A 21,603-nucleotide genomic window follows, 5' to 3' on the forward strand; every position below is an offset into this window, starting at 1 on the left:
CTACTTGTTTTTCACTTATCTTTCTATTTCAATTATTATCAGTTGACTGATAAAGCTTTGGTTCGATAAAATAATCACCTACAAAGCTGCTGCGAGATCGTAACTGTTGTTTAGCAGTGATAGTGTCTGTATTCAGATAAAATAGATCACGGTGTTTTCTAGTGACAGTTATTACAGTGTATTGAGTATTTTTTGTTGGAAGTAAGTTTTGTTATGTGATACAGGTTATATTTTATCTAAAGCAATGTGTTTAATAGCTAAATCTTTTGTGTCCATATTTATTTTTTGTATTAATATTTGTTTATTACTACAGTGTGATTAATAATATAAATATTTTAAATTAACAACAAAATTAGTGTTTCTAGTAGATCTATTACTAGCTATTAGATTAGTAGATATCAACGATTATATAATAAACACTTTTTAGGTAATCGCAACTGGCGATGAAAACAACTGTTAATTAGATATTTAGTAATTTGAATTTGCTGTGTTGTAGCTGTTTGGCATATTATTCCATGATAATATTATTGTAATCCTATATTTATTGATGTAATTAACTGAACCATTATTTTTCTGTTTTAAGATAAAATCATTTTTACTAAAACGACTTAAGTCAAGTCATTTCTTCCTTAGCATTGTTAATAATAAAAGTAAGGAAAGTTATCCCGAACTAAATTTAAGACAAAGTTTGCTTTACCACAAAAGGTCAACTAATATTTCATCTCTAGTCTTCTTAAATGTTTACTCGACCGCAATTAGTATACAATTCAAAATTACCGTTAAGAATGTTTATATCATATTTGACATATATGTCATTATTTTTCACTCGAATATACCCATAAAAAACCTACATTTGTATCAAATATAAATAGTGGTAGAGTATTAAAACGGTCGGTGTCGAGAAATTATCTTCAATGTTTAATACATTATATTAACTTCTAATCGCGGTTTTATAATACTGGCCAGTAGTTTTAATTCAACATTTTTAGACACAAAATACATTTTCCAACTCACCTATATTGAATACTCAAATGTTGATCCTTGTTGGAAATATGACAGTTACTGTTGATGACAGTGGCACTTTGTATGAGTAAACAAAATTGTTTTTACTATCTTCCTCAATCGCAATTATTATATATTTTCGCGACATATAAACCTTTCGTGATCCTCTGCTAATATTTTAACACCAAAATTAGCTAAATCGGCCCAGCCGTTCTCGATTTTTAGCGAAACTACGGAAAAGCAATTCTTGCTTTTTCCAAAACTTTCTTTTCTTGTTCGTAATATAAGGATGACTTTTGAAATTAGACATTACTGTATTGTGCAATTTTTCCGTCTTACTTTTTTGCAGTATACATGTATAGTCCATTTACTTTTTATCTGATATGATTCTTCCAGTTTAATTGTAAAAGTAATTTAGTCATCGTTGTCTATTGTATTTACTTGTTAAGCTTATCAATTAGATTTATCTTTTTATTTTAAAATAAACATTATAGTATAATCATTGTAATGACTATCCTACAGTGAGTTAGCAGGTTGTACATTATTTAATTTTATCATATTTATAAACGTTTATCAGTTTTTTTATACATAGTTTTATCATCAGCTGGCGTTATAATTTATCATCTTACCTTAATTTTTTATCTCCCCTTATGAAGTATATTTTATCGAATCATTGTCGTCAATTTGTTTTAGTAATTATTTATAATACATTGACTCATCAAAATGATATTATTGGATTAGCAAAAACATATTTGCTGTACTGATATAAATATAATAAAACTGGAAATACGTATTAGGGATCATGATTTAACATTTAAATAATAACACCCATTTTCACGGGGAATTTTTTTATGGTGAACATGATGTCGATTAACACTTGTTATTAAAATTGCTATTATGATTATTAATCAATTAATTAAATATATTGTGGTATTAAATTATTAAAATATTATTTGAATGTTTATGGCAGTTTAACATAAAAGTTGCGAAGAAATGAAATGAAAAAGTAGTTTTGCTTTTTTACAATAAAACCTTGAATTTATAGAAAAAATTGCGTTAAAGTTTGTTCACAATGCTTATATAACAATGAATATGATTCATATGAATATTAGTTCATCTTTCAATATTTCTATAAACAAATTACTCTTATTATTTAACGACAATAACTTTCTAGTGATGTACTATGCTATTTTATTGTTAATATATGAAGGAATTATTAAATATGCCCGGTTTTAAGATTTTACGTTTTTTAAATAAAATATATACAGTATATTGGATCACATTTTTTCAATATTGCGAAATGATAATGAATACTAATTTAATTTTATATCAAGATAAAATTATTTATTGACAATAAAAATATTATTTCTGTTAAAAATACTAAGTTATTAAATATATTTTTGTAATAATTATTGTAGATTATATTACATTATTGACGATTTAACTTATGTCTATCAGAATTAAAACTGACCAGGATGGTATAAGTTTACATTTTTTAAAGCTGATCACTATGTGACATACATTTGGCACTTCATTTAATTATTAGAGGCTAATATAATTTGTCTAAGTTCAAACTGACTGTTGGCTTCTTTTCTAGGTTAATACATTTCCTTAAACAACTTTTTTACAACCTTCGGTTTGTACATACAAACAAAAATTTGTTGTCGTTTGAGTTTATGGACAATATGTTGAGTTTTCAATAGTAGGCTAGCGAATACAGTCTTCTCAGTTTCTTATTTGTAAAATTTCAAATATTTCTTTCATTTTTACTACATAGTTTTTGTGTTATTTATATTATTATTTCTTTTATATTTTTTAAAATTGAATTAAGAAGATTATTTATGTACCAAAATCGTTTTTATTTACAATTATAACTGTCAGATGTAATTATTCTTATGTACTAGTGTAATAGCTCAAATTTAATGAAACTTTAAGCCGGCTGAACTGTACAGTAATGAACATGGTTATTATATAAGAGAAAGACGAATAAGTGATTTTGCAACATAAGACTGCTCACTCACATAGTTATAGGTTCTCTGAATCTACATGGAAACGTGTAAATGGGAAGTTCTATCTGACGTATTTATCTATTTTCCAATTACGACCAACCACACTTTATACCATATTATTTTACTGAGTAGCAAGAACTATAGATGTTGGCCGCGGAGAAAAATATCGATACATCAGCTTCGATATTTTTTAAAGATATCGATGATGTCGGAGAATTTAAAATATCGATACTTTATTTTAATTATATTGATATTTTAAAAAAATATCGGCTAACATTTTTTCAAAAAATATCAATATACCGATAATTTTTCGATATATTCAATTATTCAATATATTTTAATAATCTAGTTCTGGATAATCTCCGCATGCGCACAAGGTTTGAGTTTGCAACGTTGTCAGTTGTTAAAAATTATACGTATATTTAAAGAATATAATATAAATAGTATAAATTATCTTGGATTCACAAGTTAGCCTAATATCATAGAACCTAATATTTCTATTAAGACCCTAGTTAAAATGTTTTTATATATTTTTCGCCTCTTATAATATCAAAAATGTAATTTGAAAAACCTTTTATAAACATCTTAAATTTTAAAATAATTTAAAAAATAAAACAACGTGTAATTAATCAATACATAAACACTGCAATGCCAAACCAACGTTATAGTTCTTGTAAATTATTCGTATACTTGAAGAGTACAATATGTTAAATATATGACTTGTCTCGATACAAGAGCCAGTATAGAAAGGAGGAAGAAAAGTTAGTAGAGGGCGCTGTGACTTGTATCGAGTGGGTATAAATTACCAGGGATCAAAATAAAATTTCTCTTTTGTTCCAAGGCCATAAGTGGTGTATTAATTCCGTCCCGTCACGAATCATAAGTGATTCGTAATACAATATATATTCTGGAATTCACAAATTAACGTAAAATCTCACTTGAAACTCAGCTTTAAATTTAACTAAGTTTACTGTCTATTATTTTAAGCTTATATATAATATCTAAGTTATTTATATATTTATATACTTAATTTTAAAAGGAAAAAGAGAATATAAAACAATATATAAGATAAATAGATGCTTGCGTTTTTATATATTTTTTATATAGGTAACAAATATAATTTATTTATCAATTTATCGAGCATATCTAATGTAAGATATAGTTAATTTAAAACCGGATTGGTTGGCGCAGGCGATAGGACAGTACTGTTGCGGTAGTCACGGCTTCGAATGCTGCTGGGGCATGGTCGAAAATTTATGTTTGTCTTTGTTTAATATTTGTGACTGTCCTAGACAAGAGTTCAAAATCCGAAAAGGAAAATGATCCCAGTCACGCCAGTAACTAGCCTGGGTAAGATCGGATGTCTTCTGGGATGATTTCTAAGTTGGTCACTCGCCAGTCAGTAGACTTAATGCTGAGGACTATGGTTCAGAGCCCACGTTCAACTGTAGGTCCAGTCCAGATAAACTAAATAAAATAAATATATAAAATAAAATAAATTTAAAAAAATATGCCTATTTGTATTAAAAGTGTTAAACGAAATATAATAGCTTTTTTAATAAAATTCACAAATCGATGATTTATCCATTACTGTCAACCAGTTATAATCAAAATATGAACAGTATAAGAAAAGAATAAACTATTAACAATTCTTAACCTTTCTATACAAAGCTCCTGCCAACGCCAGGGTCGGATTTAAAATGGCTGCTGTAGTACGTTGGATCCAACCTCTCAATTGCATATAGTTGGCAACGTCGCATAATCAGGCGGAAATTACCGAAGTTTAATGAATACGGTTGGGATTTTCCAGAACCAGCCACTACTTAATTTTCGGCATCCCTAGGTTGAGCTAGGGATACGAACAATAGTATTATTGATAATTGTCAATAATGTTTGTTTTTATACCCACATAAATTAAAACTGTTATATTATTAACTAGAATATATGAAGCAGGATAATATGAATCACATTATCCTGCCTGGGTTTCCTTTGTTGAGGTTATTGTTGAGAATAATTACTAATTCAGTGTTACAATTCATGAAGTCTTAGTGTTAAAATAGCCATTTTTGTAACACGGATATAGAGATTCTTTTTTATTATAAGAAGCGAGTTACCTTAATTTCGACATCCAGTTAATACAATTTAATCGAAAACAAATAGAAAAATTAAAATTATTCATGTCTTGTTGAGTTGTATCATTGAATTTTGACAATTATTTACTTTTAAATGTAGTTAATGAACGGCATTCTATTTGTACCGTAAATATATATTTCGGTCGAATGTTGGTTTTGAAAATCATTGAGTTGTTTTCACTTCGGCTGATTTCATTTCATTTATGACAATTTTTTACATTTTTTAAAAAATTTATTAATATATAATTACTAATATAACTTACAATTTGTCGCTACAATAACTTAAAACTCGGACCTTAGTATCTAATAAAAAAAGTTAATAGTACTTTTCAGAGTTTTTACCATTTTTACCACTTCCCTATTCAACTACACAAGATCACATGGACGTTTTATTGATGTATGAATAGTTGGGTTGTAGATGAATTCAATACACATTGATTTACTATCGTTGACTTTTATTCTCCATGCCTTCCACTTATTTATATTATTACTTGCGTGTTACAGTTTTATGGTTGCTTCTTCGTTATTGTCTCCGATAACAAGTATCGCAGTGTCATCAGCAAATGTAGCCATATATTTTCTATTTGGGTTTTTGCCCAAAGTCTTGCAATTCATTGTTTTCGAATTTTTCCCCAGGCCGTTCATTATCAATGTCATCAAAATCACCACTGTCTTAAAACTAACACCGACAATTGGAATATGGCGAAGCTATATCAACATAAACTTCTAAAAGTGTCTGATGACCTTCGGCAGCAGATTTCTTTAGATCAAATAACAAAAACAACCTGTGGCAAAAATTTAATTTTGAGCGGACCATGATTTTGTTCTAAATGGTTAGGTCTAGAAAATTTAGTAGGTTAGGTGTATTAAATCGCATGTTGTACATTTGTAACCAACTTCATGTTGAAGCCTCGTTGACAAGGTTTATTTTTCAGTATGTGTCATTTCATCGAAGTGTGAATAACATTTTTCAGTGCGTTGAAGAAGATTTATTTTTTAATTTCAAGAAAAATCTGTTATCGAATGCTGTGTGAAGTTTACGGCAACCATGCTCTATCGATTTCAGCATGTGAATACTAGTTAAAGTACACGATTAAAGCATGTGAATTTCGAACTTTTAAAAATGGTTATTTTGACAACGAAGACAAGGAGTGTTCTGTTCAAGCAAACAATTTGAAGTCGAAGATTTGAAGCTATTACAAAAGCTCGGTTATTTTGTGCCGTACGGATTGAAGCTAAGAGACATTGAAAGGCGTTTGGTCATGTGTGAAATGCTTCTTCAATATCAAAATCAGAAAGGTTTTTGACATCGCATTGTTGCAGATGATGAAAAGTGGATCCATTACGATAATCCAATGCCAAAATTATTAATCCAGTGTTATTAGATAATTATTTATAATTAGAGGACGAACTGGTTATGCATCAAAATTAATGGAATCTGTAAATTTCCTGAAGGATAGGAAAAAGTAGCGGCTATCGATTGACAATCCTTTGAATAATAGAAGTTGTACCGAATGAAGCTTCGGATTAAAAAACATCTTTTAAAACTAATTTATAGTTAACATTTTGAAAAATTTTGTAGGCATTTGACAAAGTCGACCAGTAAAGTGATGAAAATGAAAAAAAAACACGCTCCGAGTTTAAAACTAATTTTATATTTTTACAAACTATTTGGCAGTATATTGGATGTTTTATTGGAAAGGTTATATTTTTGATCTGGGCGGCATCTGGGTTTAGTTAATAGTGACTAAGAAACACTACCAAAACAATAAAAGAAATATGCTGGAAAATCAATATATATCAATACCATAATCATTACAATAATAAGATCAAACTAATCGATCAGCTTTAGAATAAATTTATTTTCTCTATGTTTGGAGATTCATTGTGAGTTAGTGAATAGCTCGGCGATAAATGTCTGGGCTATTGGAACGTTGATCTTTCAAAGAATTTCTAAGTTTCTGACGAATCAGGGAGCATTGAAATTTCGCCTGCGTGGCTTGTTTTGAAATTTGAAGTCGTTTCACTTGAGAAGGTGTAACGAACTTGAAGAAGACAAGCCTCTACGGGACAATGGATCAGACTAACATCATATACGATTAACACTTGATTTGAGTGGGTAGCCTGCTAGATCAGCGAATAAGCGGGTTTAGAACTGGGATTGTTGTTCCTTGCTTGATTTTATGTTTAGACACTACTTATGTAACTGTGTTATACAGTGAACGTCTCGGAGTAATACAGAAGGATTGGCAAGATAAGCGTTTGGAAAGAGGCGGAATTTAGTCTCGATTGTAATATTTCCACTCTTCCACACTGTAGCTTGGCTGATTCGGCTTATTACTTTCGCGATCGATGAGACTTACAGTTTTACAGAGTGCAGAGTTTAATAAATTCTAGGGAATAATGATAAGCTTCCAAATCTGCCCAAAGTGAGGGCAAGTGTATACAATTGAAAGCAAAGTAAAAATCAATAAAATCGATAATCGCACATAAAGAGCTGGTGTAGTGGGAAATGCTTATCTAGACAACCTTGATAGGTCTAAGTGCTGCCTGCTCTCCTCAACTTGTTTCGTCTCTGATCACTATCTGATACCTCATTTCTATGATCTTCATAAACACCTTCCCGCCATTTGATATGATATAATATCTCCATAGGTTTTATACTATTTACTGTCGTCTTTTTTCAGGATAGGTACAATTATTGTTTTTTTCCATCTTGGCCTTCCTATCTCCGATCGTCAATTTTGTGTGAGCAGGAGCACGTGAAGTCGTTGAAACAAAATAACCTATTCTAAACAGAAAGTACGTCCAGTTTCCTCTTTATTGTTACTTTGTTGTAAAAACACTAAAATCATTAAAACTTAATACCCTCATCATAAAATCATTGGCATATTTGAATGAATATGATGACTTTTTAATTACAGGATTTTTACCGTACCTTTTTCGTGTTCTCTATGTACGATATAAATATAATTTATTTGATATTTAGTGATTGTAAGGTTCAAAGTTTGTTATAAAATTTAGTGCGTTATTTGACGTTAAGTGGTATTTTGAAAATGACTAATTATGAACTAGTTACGCCTTGGATTTTAATTAATACATATGGTTTGCTTGTATGTTAATTTGGCTCACGTATACCAGTTTTTACGTAAAAGGATCAGAGTTCTAAAAGGTCGAGTTTAAGGGCCGCGCGTATAACGGAATTCCTAATGGAATTCCATGATTTTGTTCGTGGTATCTTCATTTTTCTTTCCAGAACGACGATTCCTTAGCAGACAAGATATAATCACGGCGATACGTATAGACTATTTAAATTTATGGTAATATGTATTTATTCGAAGCTACTGGAATTTCAACTATGATAATTTGAATTTAAAAATCTATGGAAAGTAAAAAGTTAAAAGTGAAAAAGGCCTGTCTTATTAACGTTTTATAAATTAGCTCTTTGCTTTGGTACTGTACTAAACCAAATAAGTTACTGTAAAGTTTTATTAAATTGTCTCATTGTTTTCATGCATTCTGGTAGTTTTTCGCATTAAAAAAGTATTTATTAAGAATAATTGGTACAATATATATTAATCAAAATATTTCCATCATTTTCTACAATTTTTACTCATCTTTCTGGCAATATGGTGATACTGTGTAGTGAATTTTATTTTGGCAGCTATTCAGTCTTCATTGCTTCTTCAGCATTTTGAAACCCTATCAAAAGCCATGCTGTATCGATCTGAATAGGTGGTAATCAGAAGGCTGGCGAGAATGCTGATTGCGGCAGAAATCCCCATTGCAACAGTGTGTCCTTCGCAACATGTGCAAAGTGTGGCCGATCATTGTCTCGCTATTGTTGGTCTTTTTTATTGCAATTTTGTTGCAATTTTTCTTCTTTGTTGCAATACGTTCATTTGGTTAAATTGACGTCAGTTCATTCATCTCACTGCACAGCAATACTTTATGACGATGACTATTCCGCTTCGGTATCTATATGTTGCTTTTCTAGATTAAACAATGACTGTTTGGGCTTGATGTTGTCATAGTAGATTGATTCACTTTTCATCGCTACTTACATTACAACTCAGAAAACTCTTTGTTTACCTGGTAAGCAATGGAAACATGATGTTGAAATGGTTCGAAATGGTATTTTCCTGTGATAGTCATTTCTCCTTTCTTTTGAATTAGATTTTCATCTAATACGTCTTGAAATTCATTGTCTTCGAACCTTTTTGGTTCTCCACACTGTTTTTTGTCACTGACATTAGAATTGCCAGTTTTAAATCAGTGAAATCAAAACTGACAATTTGCCATAAGTTTCTAATAATGTTTCATGGGCTTCTGTATACTGTATACGCCACATACCTCAATAATACTAAATGGAAAACTGTTACTTTTTGTAGAGAATTGTCAAAATCATCAAATTTAATAGTTAGATTAGGCTGTTAACATTATCAATTACATAATCTTTACAATTACCTTATTATTACAAGAGTGGTATAAGACATTGACAATGGCAGATAGACAGTACCCAACAATTAATTTGAGTTGACCAAATGAGGCTAATTGATATATGGCAGCAATACCATGGTATTTAAGGATAACATAAATTTGCATCTATTAAACCAATATATTTTAGATGCCAAGTTTTGGAAATATTGTTTTATAGTTACGTATTGATCTAGACATGTTGGTATATATTTCTAGGGGAGTTGGCAACAGTTAATATTCATTGGTGTGCATGTTTTACCTGAAATAAAAGTGGCATGGGTAGATTTTGTGTGAAAATTATAGTTCAAATTAAATCAGTTAAGAGTCGTAAAAACTTATGATACTGTAGTGAACAAAAATTTAGGCGTGGATATCAAATGGATCAGACCAAACAAAAACATGAATAAATAAGTAAACGTAAACAGTATTTATTAATGAGTAGTGTGTGTTGTAAAAAGTGTACTTTTGTAAGTATAAAGAAATTGTAGGAATGCTCTGGAAAAATGAGTTTACACCTTTCTTAACAGGTTGCTTATCAAGAGAAATCCTAGTGCCAGGTTTTGCTGAAAAAGAAAACAAAAATCACCATTCACTTTTTGACATGACATTTTGAAAATAAAAAAATCATTTAAGAAGATGACAAAACAAATTTTAAAGAAATATTCTTATTGATTTTTAAATAGCACTAAACTATTGTTTTGTATATAATAAATATTTACAATTATACTTATTATTGCTAGGTAACATAATTTTTCATTATTTTGTATTAAACTATTGTATCTATTCATTAAATCAAATTTATTTAAAATTGTTGGCTATTAAAATCTTGGTTCTAAAATTTGAATTATTTACAGGTTGGTTGAACTGTGTTAGCTATAAATTATTAAAATCATTAAAATCATCGTTCAAGTCATCATTCTGCAACCGCATTAATCCCTACGAAAATAACAGATTTTGAAAAATTGTCACAGATATTGCATGTTCACACGCACCTATATTACTTCAAAGGCTTTTTGTTTCAATATTCATGTAAATCCACTGGCTTCAACATTTTTGTGATTACATAAACATTCTTGATGTTTTTCTAAAACTTTTGGATTTCTTCGGTGATCTTTGGTACCCTTAGATCTTTATGCATGTCCTCATTTTTAATGTACTATGGTGCTTTAACAAGCCAAGCTGCGGAGAATCTTGTTTTGGTAAGTTTGGGTCATGTTAATATTAGATTTCTTTGTGTAATCCCATAACTACCACGCCATAAGTCCACACTGGCTTCAAGATTTGCTTGTATAATAACAGTTTACTGTAGAATGTTAATTCGGATTGTCATCCAACCAACCAACACATTTTTAAGCCTCATGTAAAGTTCTGCTTGTTTCCACTTGAGCTTGGCAAAATAAGATAGTTCTCCAGTAAATTAAAGTTTTGTTTTTCAGTTCCTACATGTTTCATGGTGCAAGGAAGTAGGTAACATCGCGGTTATTCGATGTATTCTGTAATATAGTTTACTGAAGTTAGGGTTATTGTAGGTTAGGCTATAAGGTCGCCAAATGAAAATTAAAGTTGTCCCAGAGCCATTCACAGTTGGCATTATAATATGTGTGTGTTTTCAAAAACATTCGTAATTCATGAATTCCCGATATGCATGTTCGTTCAGGATTTAAGGCCACTAAAGGCAAATTGCTGTAGTTGCCCATTCGGGGTATACTATGGAAGTTTAAGTGAAAATTAGCTACTAGCAAGCGAATGTACAGGCATACTCACAAATAATGTTATTATACAATTGTTAATGTTAATTTCTTCAGGAGGTAGATGTTACATCAGGCGACTCCTACGGTCCTGGTTGTTTTGAAAAATCCGTGCGTTATGGCTCGTTTGAGATGTGATGTGATTTGAGTGGAGAGTTTACAATAAAGGGTTTGGTTTATGTTAGATTAGGATTGGATCATCATCATCGTTCATACAGTCGATTCAATGAGTCACGATTTCATTCTATTAAAATGAAATAGGTTTCAATTAAATTAAAAGTTTGTGTTTTAATCCCTACATGTTTCTTAACTTATATATAACACGTAAATGTTGTAATTGGAGCCTGTTTTTTTATTAAGACTGACGTCAGTTGCAGTCGCTACCCGTTAAATGTGTACGGCGATGGAACATTTTGCGCTTTACCCGAGGTGTTTCGTCGCGAAAAGGTCTATCGTGAGTGACTTGAGTCGAGTTGTAACAATTTTTAATCATCCAAACTCCAATCACCCTGAAGATGGCTTCCTCAGTTTATAATTTGATGAGTGGATTTTTGGTGGTGAGATTAATTTTCTAGTTTTATATACTTTTTAAAATTTTCGCCAAAATAATGTTTTGTGATTGCACGACACTTATTTTATATCAAGAACATATCGATACGTAAAACAATTGAACTTTGCTGTGTGTTTCAAAATTATGACATCTGTTTTTCGTATCTTGTATTTATTTATTTGTCGCTACTTATTAGGCGATTAATCAATTAATTTATTTATTTGTTGTGAACCCCAATATCATTTAGTAATTCCTTCAATATTGTGTGCTATTTAATAAATAGAATAGCGAAATGTTACTGCAGATAGTAAAATATATATTGGTTAATGAACTAGTGAAAAAAATATTAATAAATAGACAAAGTAAATTTGCGTTGAACAGATATAAAAATATATAATACAGACACATAAAGTGTGTACATTTATAGTCGTTTATTTTCATATATTGTTATCTGCATCACCAAACCATTAATTATACGTCTTTATTGTGGGGCAGTTCGACAACAATGGAAGTGTGAATTTTTGGTGGTGAGATTAATTTCGTTTTTAGCTTTATGTACTTTTTAAAATATTCGCCAAAATAATGTTTTGTGGTTGCACGACAGTTATTTTATATCAAGAACATATCGATACGTAAAACAGTTGAACTTTGCTGTGTGTTTCAAAATTATAACATCTGTTTTTCATATCTTGTATTTATTTATTTGTCGCTACTTACTAGGTGATTAATTAATTAATTAATTAACTTGTTGTGAACCCCAATATCATTTAGTAATTCCTTCAATATTGTGTATATTTATTATATTGGTTAATGAAATACTGAAAAAAATATTAATACATAGTCAAAGTAAATGAGTGTTGAACATATATAAAAATATATAATACAGACATGTAAAGTATGTACATTTATAGTCGTTTATTTTCATATATTGTTATCTGCATCACCTAACCAATAATTATATGTGACGTCTTTATTGTGGGAAAGTTCGATATAAAAGGAAGTGTGGACTTTAATATTCTATATAAAGTAATATGCAGAATACTGTTTTATAGATCTATCTATTCTATCGAATCTATCTACTATATTAAGAAAATAAATCTAGTTAGCTGTGTGAATCAAAATTTTGTTTATTTTCTAGTACATTTTTTATATGTTGATGTCAGTATAATTATAAAAATCGGGTGAAATGAACACTGTCATGATAATTATTTGTTATTTTCTTATGTTGCCGATGCCGATGTATATGTATGCGAATCTAGTCAGATAATTACAAAATTATGCATTCTATTGTACAATTTTAAATTAAATCTTCAAAAGCGCCCGATGAATACCAGTAAAAATAATTAATTTAAAAATAATTCACGCAACAAAGTTTTTATGATTACTCTCTCGAACAGTATTGTTATTTTTAGAACATTAGTAGATAGTAAAGTAATAAAGAAGTAGATAATGTACAAAAAAATGGAACAAAAAACTGGAAACACGATAGATGTACCTACTAAAAATTGTAGTTAAGAAAATTTATAGAAATTAAGAAATAAAATGAAATCAATTCTAAAACAACTACTTATTTCTAATCTTCTAATATTTACTTACATTTTGGCTGTATGCACCTTTGAAATTGGCAGTATGTATCATCCTTGAAAGGAATTTTGTTGAATTAAAAAAACTAATTTTGCCAAAAAATGTGTTTTACTATGGTAGGCCGGGGACTTTTCAATTGACCTGTTAACATTGCGTCTTTTACCCGATATTGCTGATCTTTTCTACAATAATAACTGACGTTGCTAATAATATTTTCATTCGGTTTTATTAACCGACTTCAAAAAGGAGGAGGTTCTATGTTCGGCTGTATATATTTTTTTAGTGTATGTTCACCGATTTCCTCATCAGCTCAAGACCGATTTTCTTTTTTTATTCGAAAGAGTGCACTTCCGAGATTGTCACATTGAACAAAGTCATAACCTGTAGGGGGGACGGCAGGGGAGAAATCGAGGAAGCTCTCAAATTTCAAAATAACGTACAAAGTTTTCAGATATTTTTTTATCTAAAATAAACAGATATTTGTGTATAATGTTATTGCTGAACTGATGTGATGAAAAATCGGTAGTAGTTTAATGTAAAAGCCATTCAGTATGCTTTTTAAGTACTAACCATATCAAATGAGAAAACATAGAAACATTGCAGATAATTGCTTCTATGCTGTAATGGTTAGAACATTAAGCTCTCGCGCGCAGGTCGCGAGTTCGTTTCTCAATAGATCAGCAACATTTTTTGTTCTAGTTTGGTTGGAACACTTGTCAACTCACCTAGACTAGGTAGCGGACTGAAGCGTTCCTTATTTTCAATCATTGTTACTTTATTCTTATTTTTTCTCATGCGGGTTGCACTTCTACTTGAGCTATGCATTGTAATACTTAATAAAACAACTGCGTAACTTATTGAGTAAATATCTAACACTAAAAAGAGAAAAATAAAATATTTTTAACAAAAAAATTGAACCGACTTGAAAAAATAAATAAGGAACTCCAGACCAAACAATACAAAAATAATAATATAATTTTGTAACAGATATACAAAATTAAGTTACGAACAAACCTAATTTGTTGCTCGGAACCGACTTCAAAGTGATTGGTAGTTAGTAGTGGTTAAAATAATATTGTAAATAGATAAATGGTTTAGATAGGTATTAAGCTAAATTGTGTGTATATAGTAGAATATAAAATACGTGTAGTAGATAGGTTAAATAATTTTTTTGTTTATTTTTATTTAGTTATTACAACGATTATTATGTACATATTTTATTTTAAAACTTTAAAGTCGGTTCTCTTTTTCGCTGATCGCGCCAAGCTTTATGGTCATAAATATTCCGCTTCGGTGTCGATGTGAATATGTCTTCCGGACTAACCTATGACTTTTTACACTTAGGATTGTCATAGTAGACCCAATTTTGATGGCGAGTCACAATACACCACAGAAAACTTCTTTTTTTGATCGACAAGCAATGAAATAGCATTGTTGTGGCGGTTCAAAATGGCATTTACAGTTAACTCATGAGATAGCGCTTTTTAATTAATTTTCATTCAGATCATTAGTTGCTAAGCTGTCTAAAAGTTCTATGAGAGTTCGAGCTTAGTTTTCGTCTCATAAATCCGACAATATACAACCTTCTCTTTGTTGATTCTTTAACATTTACAGTACTTTTTATTTCCATTTTAAAATAGCGAAAATACTATTGGCGTGATAACTTAATTTTAAAATCTATTGTATAATATTATAGTCCATTTACCTTTCTTTAATATATTATTTCTACTGGAAACAAAGGTTTTAATTTAAAAAAAAACGTTTTTTCTACTTTAAGATTATTATAAGATTATAAGTCACGTCAATACACCCTCTGGTGTCACATGACTTTAATATACAGTTGCTAAATAATGAACATTGGGCGAAAAAGCAGCTTTATTATATATTCTCAAGTGCCCAATTGGTATGTGGTCCTGTACAAGCGTAGTTGAAATTATTAAAATATTAGAAACCCCAAAGATTATCAAAGATCACACAGAACAATATTTTTTTAATTAATCTCCTAGAACGTCAACAATTTGCCCGTGGGCAATAAGTATTATTATATGATTTCAGTTATATAATATAACTATCCTCACATGTAGATCACATCAGTAAGTAATCTACTGTACAACTTATAATCTAAATATTATTCTAACTTATTTTGAAGTCTATCCTAACTTATTCTGAAAACTATTCTAGCTTGATTATTAAATCTCACTCTATGTGTCTATTAATCAGTTCGTATGGTAGTTTGCGTTTGAGCCCACGCACTTCACTGTCATTGTACACATTTAACTGTTTGTCGACTCCACTGTGATTCACTAATAGTCTTTTAGAGTACTTCGCACTAATACTCCGAATCACACTCATTATAGGTTCTATGGGAATATCGCGATGAATCAGTTTGTTGGACAGGTAATATGGGGCATCTCTGGAGGATATCTATGTTAGATTTGCTAGTAGTACCCCACAGTTCAATGCCATGGGTCCAAAATGTAATTTAGATTTACGCCCTATCAGCCAGTACATTTGGTTTAGTTTAACCCCAATCTGTTTGCATTTTGTCACTATATGTTTTTTTCATGTCAAACGTCGATCGAAATGTATTTCCAGATATTTAACGTTGTCTGCTTGCGGAAGTTCTTGTTTATTCAATTTTACTGAGCAACATGTTCTACAAAGGGTGAATTTCGCATGGGTAGATTTTGTCTCATTTGCTTTGATACGTCACGTTTTCAACCACAATTCGACTTTGTTAAGATGAAGTTAGGGGTTTCTTGTGACTGATATTGGATCCTCGTATGATGATAAAACCACTGTATCGTCAACATATGTTGCAACAGTAGTGTTTCTTGAGATCGGTAGGTCAGCTGTATACGATAGGTATGACAATGGGCCAAGAACACTGCCCTATGGAACACCCGAATATATCGGGTGTAAGTCAGTGTATTCGTCACCATGTTGGACAATAAAATGTCTGTCTGTGAGGTACTTCCGTTGCATCAGTTGGCGTTAAGTTTCTAAATAGTTTTGAATTCCTTGATTTTGTTTTTTATTTATTAGCTCTTTCAGCTCTTTTGTGGCCTTGTTGAATTTTGTCTTGTTTTCTTCTGTTCTGATTTGTTTCCAGGTTTTTCTCAGTTTTCTTTTTTCGCCAATTTTTTGTTTAATTATAGATGAAATATAATGACACTTTTTATATGTTCACAAAAAAAAAACGTTTTAATCTTAGGCTTATTAAGAAATATATCAATATATTTATAAAATCGATAAAAATATATTTAATCTATATTTTTCCGACTATAAAAATGTATCAAAAACAATATTATTTTCGTTTTAGACCAAATATATTTTTCTATTTCCTTATTGCTTCCATTATTGCATATTGACGTAATTCTTTCTGATTTTACTTATCATTGCGGATTTCTGTATATTCCTGTTAAATTTTATCAAATAAATTAATGATCTGGACCTAAATATGAAAATAAATGTATTTTCATCTACTTTTTTAAAATAAATACAATATTGTTAATTACCAGCAATATTTATATTTTATGCAACATTTAACATTTTATATATACTAGAAAATAGATGTAATATATATGTTCTGTAATATTTTGTATCATACCACAATACGTCAATGCAAAATGAATTCAATGGAATTTACAAATTTATTTAACGTCAAAATGAATTAATAATAAATGAACTGGTGTTGTATGGCATGACGACATTAAACACATTTTCTGTTGTGTCTATTGTATTCATTTCGTATAGAACAGTTTCGATTTAAACGTTCGCTTTATTTACAGGGACTAATAATGGAGGAAACTAAAGCGGACGTAGGAACCCAACCAATCGAAACTGAAGAATCACTTTTCGGACCCATCGACATAATATTATTGGCTTTGATCATCGGAGGTATCAGTTGGTGGCTAGTAAAAAGAAGTAACAAGAAGGTTAACAGTTTCACCAATGGCAAATCTTACACAATTCAGTAAGACTATCGATTGATCGTCAGAAATTTTATTTTAAACTCCATTCGAAATGTTTAGACCCACGTCCCTCACGATGCAAAACAGTACAGACAATTCTTTTGTTAAGAAGCTACAGTCATCCGGTAGGAGTTTAGTTGTCTTTTATGGAAGCCAAACTGGTACTGGAGAAGAATTTGCGGGTAGACTCGCAAAAGAAGGAGTTCGGTATCGAATGAAAGGAATGGTGGCTGATCCGGAAGAATGCGATATGGTAAGTACCAATTAGGCTTTTAGTAATATTTAATTTGATAGATTTGATTTTCTGATTTATTTATATTATAATATTTAATATTTACAGCATTTTTAATAATAAAAAACTAAACCAAGATCTAATATCTATCGTATTTTAGATATATAAGTTTCTTACAATCATAATTCTTTTAGAATACCATTACTGTGAGGACAGATTTGTCTTAGAATGTTTAGGACTTGAATTTTTCTATGTGCTTGGTATATTCCAAATATGAGCTAACAATTCAACTTTCCTGTTTTTTTTTATTTTTCTCAGATATAACCTTAAAAAAATTCTTTTGATGTCTTTCAATATCCTAGGAATAATTAATGTTTTCCAAAATGCGCTTGAGGTATTCCAAATACAAGCTAACTACTTTAAACTTTTTCTTTTAACTTTTTCTTAGATATAACCTTATAAAAACAGTTTTACTTTAGATGTGTTTCAACGTACCAGAAATAATTAAACTAAAAATTAAAATCCTGTATTTAACTATTCTTATTCTCTGTAAATGTATTTTAAATTTCCCTTAGTTTAACTTTTTTGCATTATTTTTGGATTTAATGTATGTTAGCAACCAGTATGTCACTGCTAACAGTTGAATTTTTTCCTAATCATATTGTATATTTGTCAATTAAAAATAAAACATATTTAATGCCACTGAAAATCTAAACCGCGAACAGAAACACATCATTCCACGTAAGAGATAAAGAAAATATCATCTTATACAAAAACATGACCTTAAGGCCGATCAATTGTCTTATTCTAATGAGTCCTGTGTTTTTTTAAAGAAATATTCTTTACTATTCATATATTAACATAAAACCTGTCTAAAAAAAGCAGCCAATGATAATGCCCTAATTGCCAATTGCAGCTTGTAAAAATATAAAATTCGTTTTAAAACCGGAGCCGATTTTTCCTTTTCATTTTGTCATAATTAAAAAGACATAGAATACCGTGTGATGTGTCGGAACATGTAACCGAAGCAGTTTAAAAAATTCGATTTATGTTGATAATAGTGGATCAGATTTCTGCAAAATTCTTTAAAACATTACTTATAATATTATAACATTACTAATAAGTTATAAACCCGCAAATGTTGTAAACTAAAATTCCAAGTACTAACTGGAATCCACCTTCGTTATCTTAAAATAAATATATCTATTATTTGATAAGGAAGTAAAACGTATAAAAATCCCAAAAGAAGTAATCAGTGTGAACTCAAGAACTCATTGGGGCATCATTTTTGAAAACGAAAGTTATGAAAAACACCTCAACTTTATTTATTTAGTTTGGTGCATTAGTATTAAATTGTAATGTGTCGGTATATTATGAAACTCAACTGAAATTGTTATATTCAAAAATAGAACATGCAAATTGGTGTGAATGGAGACGAATTGTCTACGTAAATATTGACAGAGATATGTAATATTTATGTTGTAATTATTCTTTAGCATTATTATTTTGTGCAAACATGCGAATGAGTGTAACAAAATAGTCAAATATTAGTTATACAATGCTATGCGCAGCAACTGCATTCAGTATTATGTAGTATATTGTTTGAACAAATATAATTTTTAGAAATTTTGGTTTTATACAATTGTACATCGTATCATTACGTCATTAAGTTTTCTTTATTTTGTTTTCTTCTATTTCATATTCACGTTGGTATTAACCTTTTCATACTAACACCACAGTATGTCATACGTTTGGACCCATTTATTCGAAGGAAAACTAGCATTGGCCTGATTACTATTTATATATGTTTTAAATTTTACGATAAATATGACATTAAACTGGTTCAAAGCCTAATGTTATATACTTGTATGGAAACTTACGTTATAATTATATTTTTCATTGCATGTAAAATTTCATTCGTCATGTATTTATAAGCATTTATAAGTTATACAAAACCACTTGTGAACCTAAAATATAGTGTATACAATGTATAACGTTTAATAGTTAATGGCGAATGTATTACAATATTTTGGCTGAGCGAAATGTTCCAAGAAGTTAATGACAAACACAACAATTATTGTATCTAGCTAGGAACCATCTTACCATTTATTTCTAGGCGTTTGTGCTAAATGGAGAAAAAATGAAAAACTTGGAAGGTTCAATGATTATTCGGCTAGAATAACATATTTTTCATTTTATGGAAACAAAAACAAAAAATGTTGAAAAAAATATCAAAAATTCGAAAGTAAGATTATATAGAAGTATCTTCTTCGATTAACAATTATAATAAATAAGAATAAAGCAAGAATTTGCGTTCTGTTAACACTTCCTTAACAGACTTTGGTCATCTGTAACGTTTAGACTTCAATGGAAATATTTTTTGTGAGTAACGACGGTATATTTTCGTTAACAAACATGGTTATAGCAAGTGGTAAACATTTTTTACAAATATAATTATCGTGTAGTCAACAACAGAAGAGAAAAACGAACATAGAGATAGAAATGATTAGACGAAGGTTCGAGAAGTTGAATATGATATGCTGGAAAAGCGAGATGATGAAATATGAAAAGAAATAAACGATAGTATGACGTGGAGGAAAGTATATAAAAAACAAAATATGAACTGGACAAATGCTGATCCCATTCCACCTCTTGATATTGATTGATTGATGAGGCAAACATTCATACCTAATTATACATACGTTGTTCGTGATATTAATGGTTTAATATACTAATTATGTCACTATCTGATTTATATTTTTGTGTTTATTATTGCTATATTATCCCAACCTTTTCAATTAGAGTGTAAATTTCCATTTCTATGGCCTTGAAATTAAACGATTATTCATTTCCTCGAATGTAAACATTTTTTACAGTGTTAAAATATCCTGTTATGTTCCAAAGAATATTGTGGTTAATTTTTCTCTACAAATTAATAGTTTTTAAGAAATAGACGATGTTCCCTTCATTTGCATTATATTATGAAATCTGGAATTATAATTTACACATCGAAATATTTGTCGATTAAGTTTAATAGAGGACATATGTATTTAAGTTTTGAAATGTGAAAGGTTTAAAACATTAACATAAACCAAATCCCTGTCCCTGACATCTAGAGTCAATAGCCAGTTGTGATGATACTGATGTCCATCCTATATAAACAGTAGTGATGCTTTATTTTTATGACGCAATGAATCATTCACGTTAATCTTTGTTAGTTAGTTAGCATATTGCTTTCTCATTTATTTGTATATATGCAATATATTTTACTATGTTGTTATCAGGAAGGAAATCAAACAAAGCGTAATATGGGATATCTTTTTATAAAGAAACACACGAGTTTTCTGAGAAATATGCCGTATTTTATAATGTTGCATGACAATAATACTGTTCAGAATGTTTTAATTTTTGTTATTTTCGCAAGCTTATTTTATGATGTTTTGATTCAATAAGAAGATTATCCAAAAATTCTATATATTTTCAGAACTAAATAAAATCATTTTGCGTAAAGACCGAAGATACCAATTTTGTACACGTAGTTATAATGGGCGGAATTATACCAAAATTTAAATTATTAAACATTTTTTAAACAAACTTACGATGATGATTCTCTGTCTTATCCCAATTCTTCCGTGTTTTGATTTCCGCGATTTAAAAGTAATAATTTTGATGGAAAATATAGACCTGCAGGACCAAAAATCCTCGAAGACAATCAATAGCAAAACTTAATCGACAACTTATTAGAAAACCTAACTCAAACTCTCAGAGAACTTTCAGATAGCTTAGAAGTTGATGAATCAACTGTTTCCAGATACGATGGAAAATATTCAAAATGAGTGCCACATGAATTGAGTGAAAGTGTCATTTGGAACTGTTTCAACATCGCGGTTTAA

The 21,603-nt window shown here is 29.8% G+C and overlaps 1 protein-coding gene across 3 annotated transcripts in view; it reads left to right on the forward strand.

Annotated features, from left to right (window-relative positions):
- Cpr (Cytochrome P450 reductase) overlaps window positions 1–21,603 on the forward strand; it is a 47,406-nt gene that overhangs the window by 1,347 nt on the left and 24,456 nt on the right. Inside the window, exons 1-3 of one of the 3 annotated variants that reach the window (XM_076395594.1) lie at window positions 61–201; window positions 17,296–17,480; window positions 17,539–17,731. In XM_076395594.1, the coding sequence (XP_076251709.1) occupies window positions 17,305–17,480; window positions 17,539–17,731 (369 nt within the window). In that variant the 5' untranslated portion in view covers window positions 61–201; window positions 17,296–17,304. Of the gene's footprint in view, window positions 1–60; window positions 202–11,748; window positions 11,928–17,295; window positions 17,481–17,538; window positions 17,732–21,603 lie in introns of those variants that run through there. The other 2 variants (XM_076395592.1, XM_076395593.1) reach the window with 2 other exon arrangements.

The sequence above is a fragment of the Rhynchophorus ferrugineus genome, unplaced genomic scaffold (assembly GCF_030347505.1).
Source record: "Rhynchophorus ferrugineus isolate W39M unplaced genomic scaffold, kcgeb_rfMv2 rfM2, whole genome shotgun sequence".
Classification (NCBI taxonomy): domain Eukaryota; kingdom Metazoa; phylum Arthropoda; class Insecta; order Coleoptera; family Curculionidae; genus Rhynchophorus; species Rhynchophorus ferrugineus.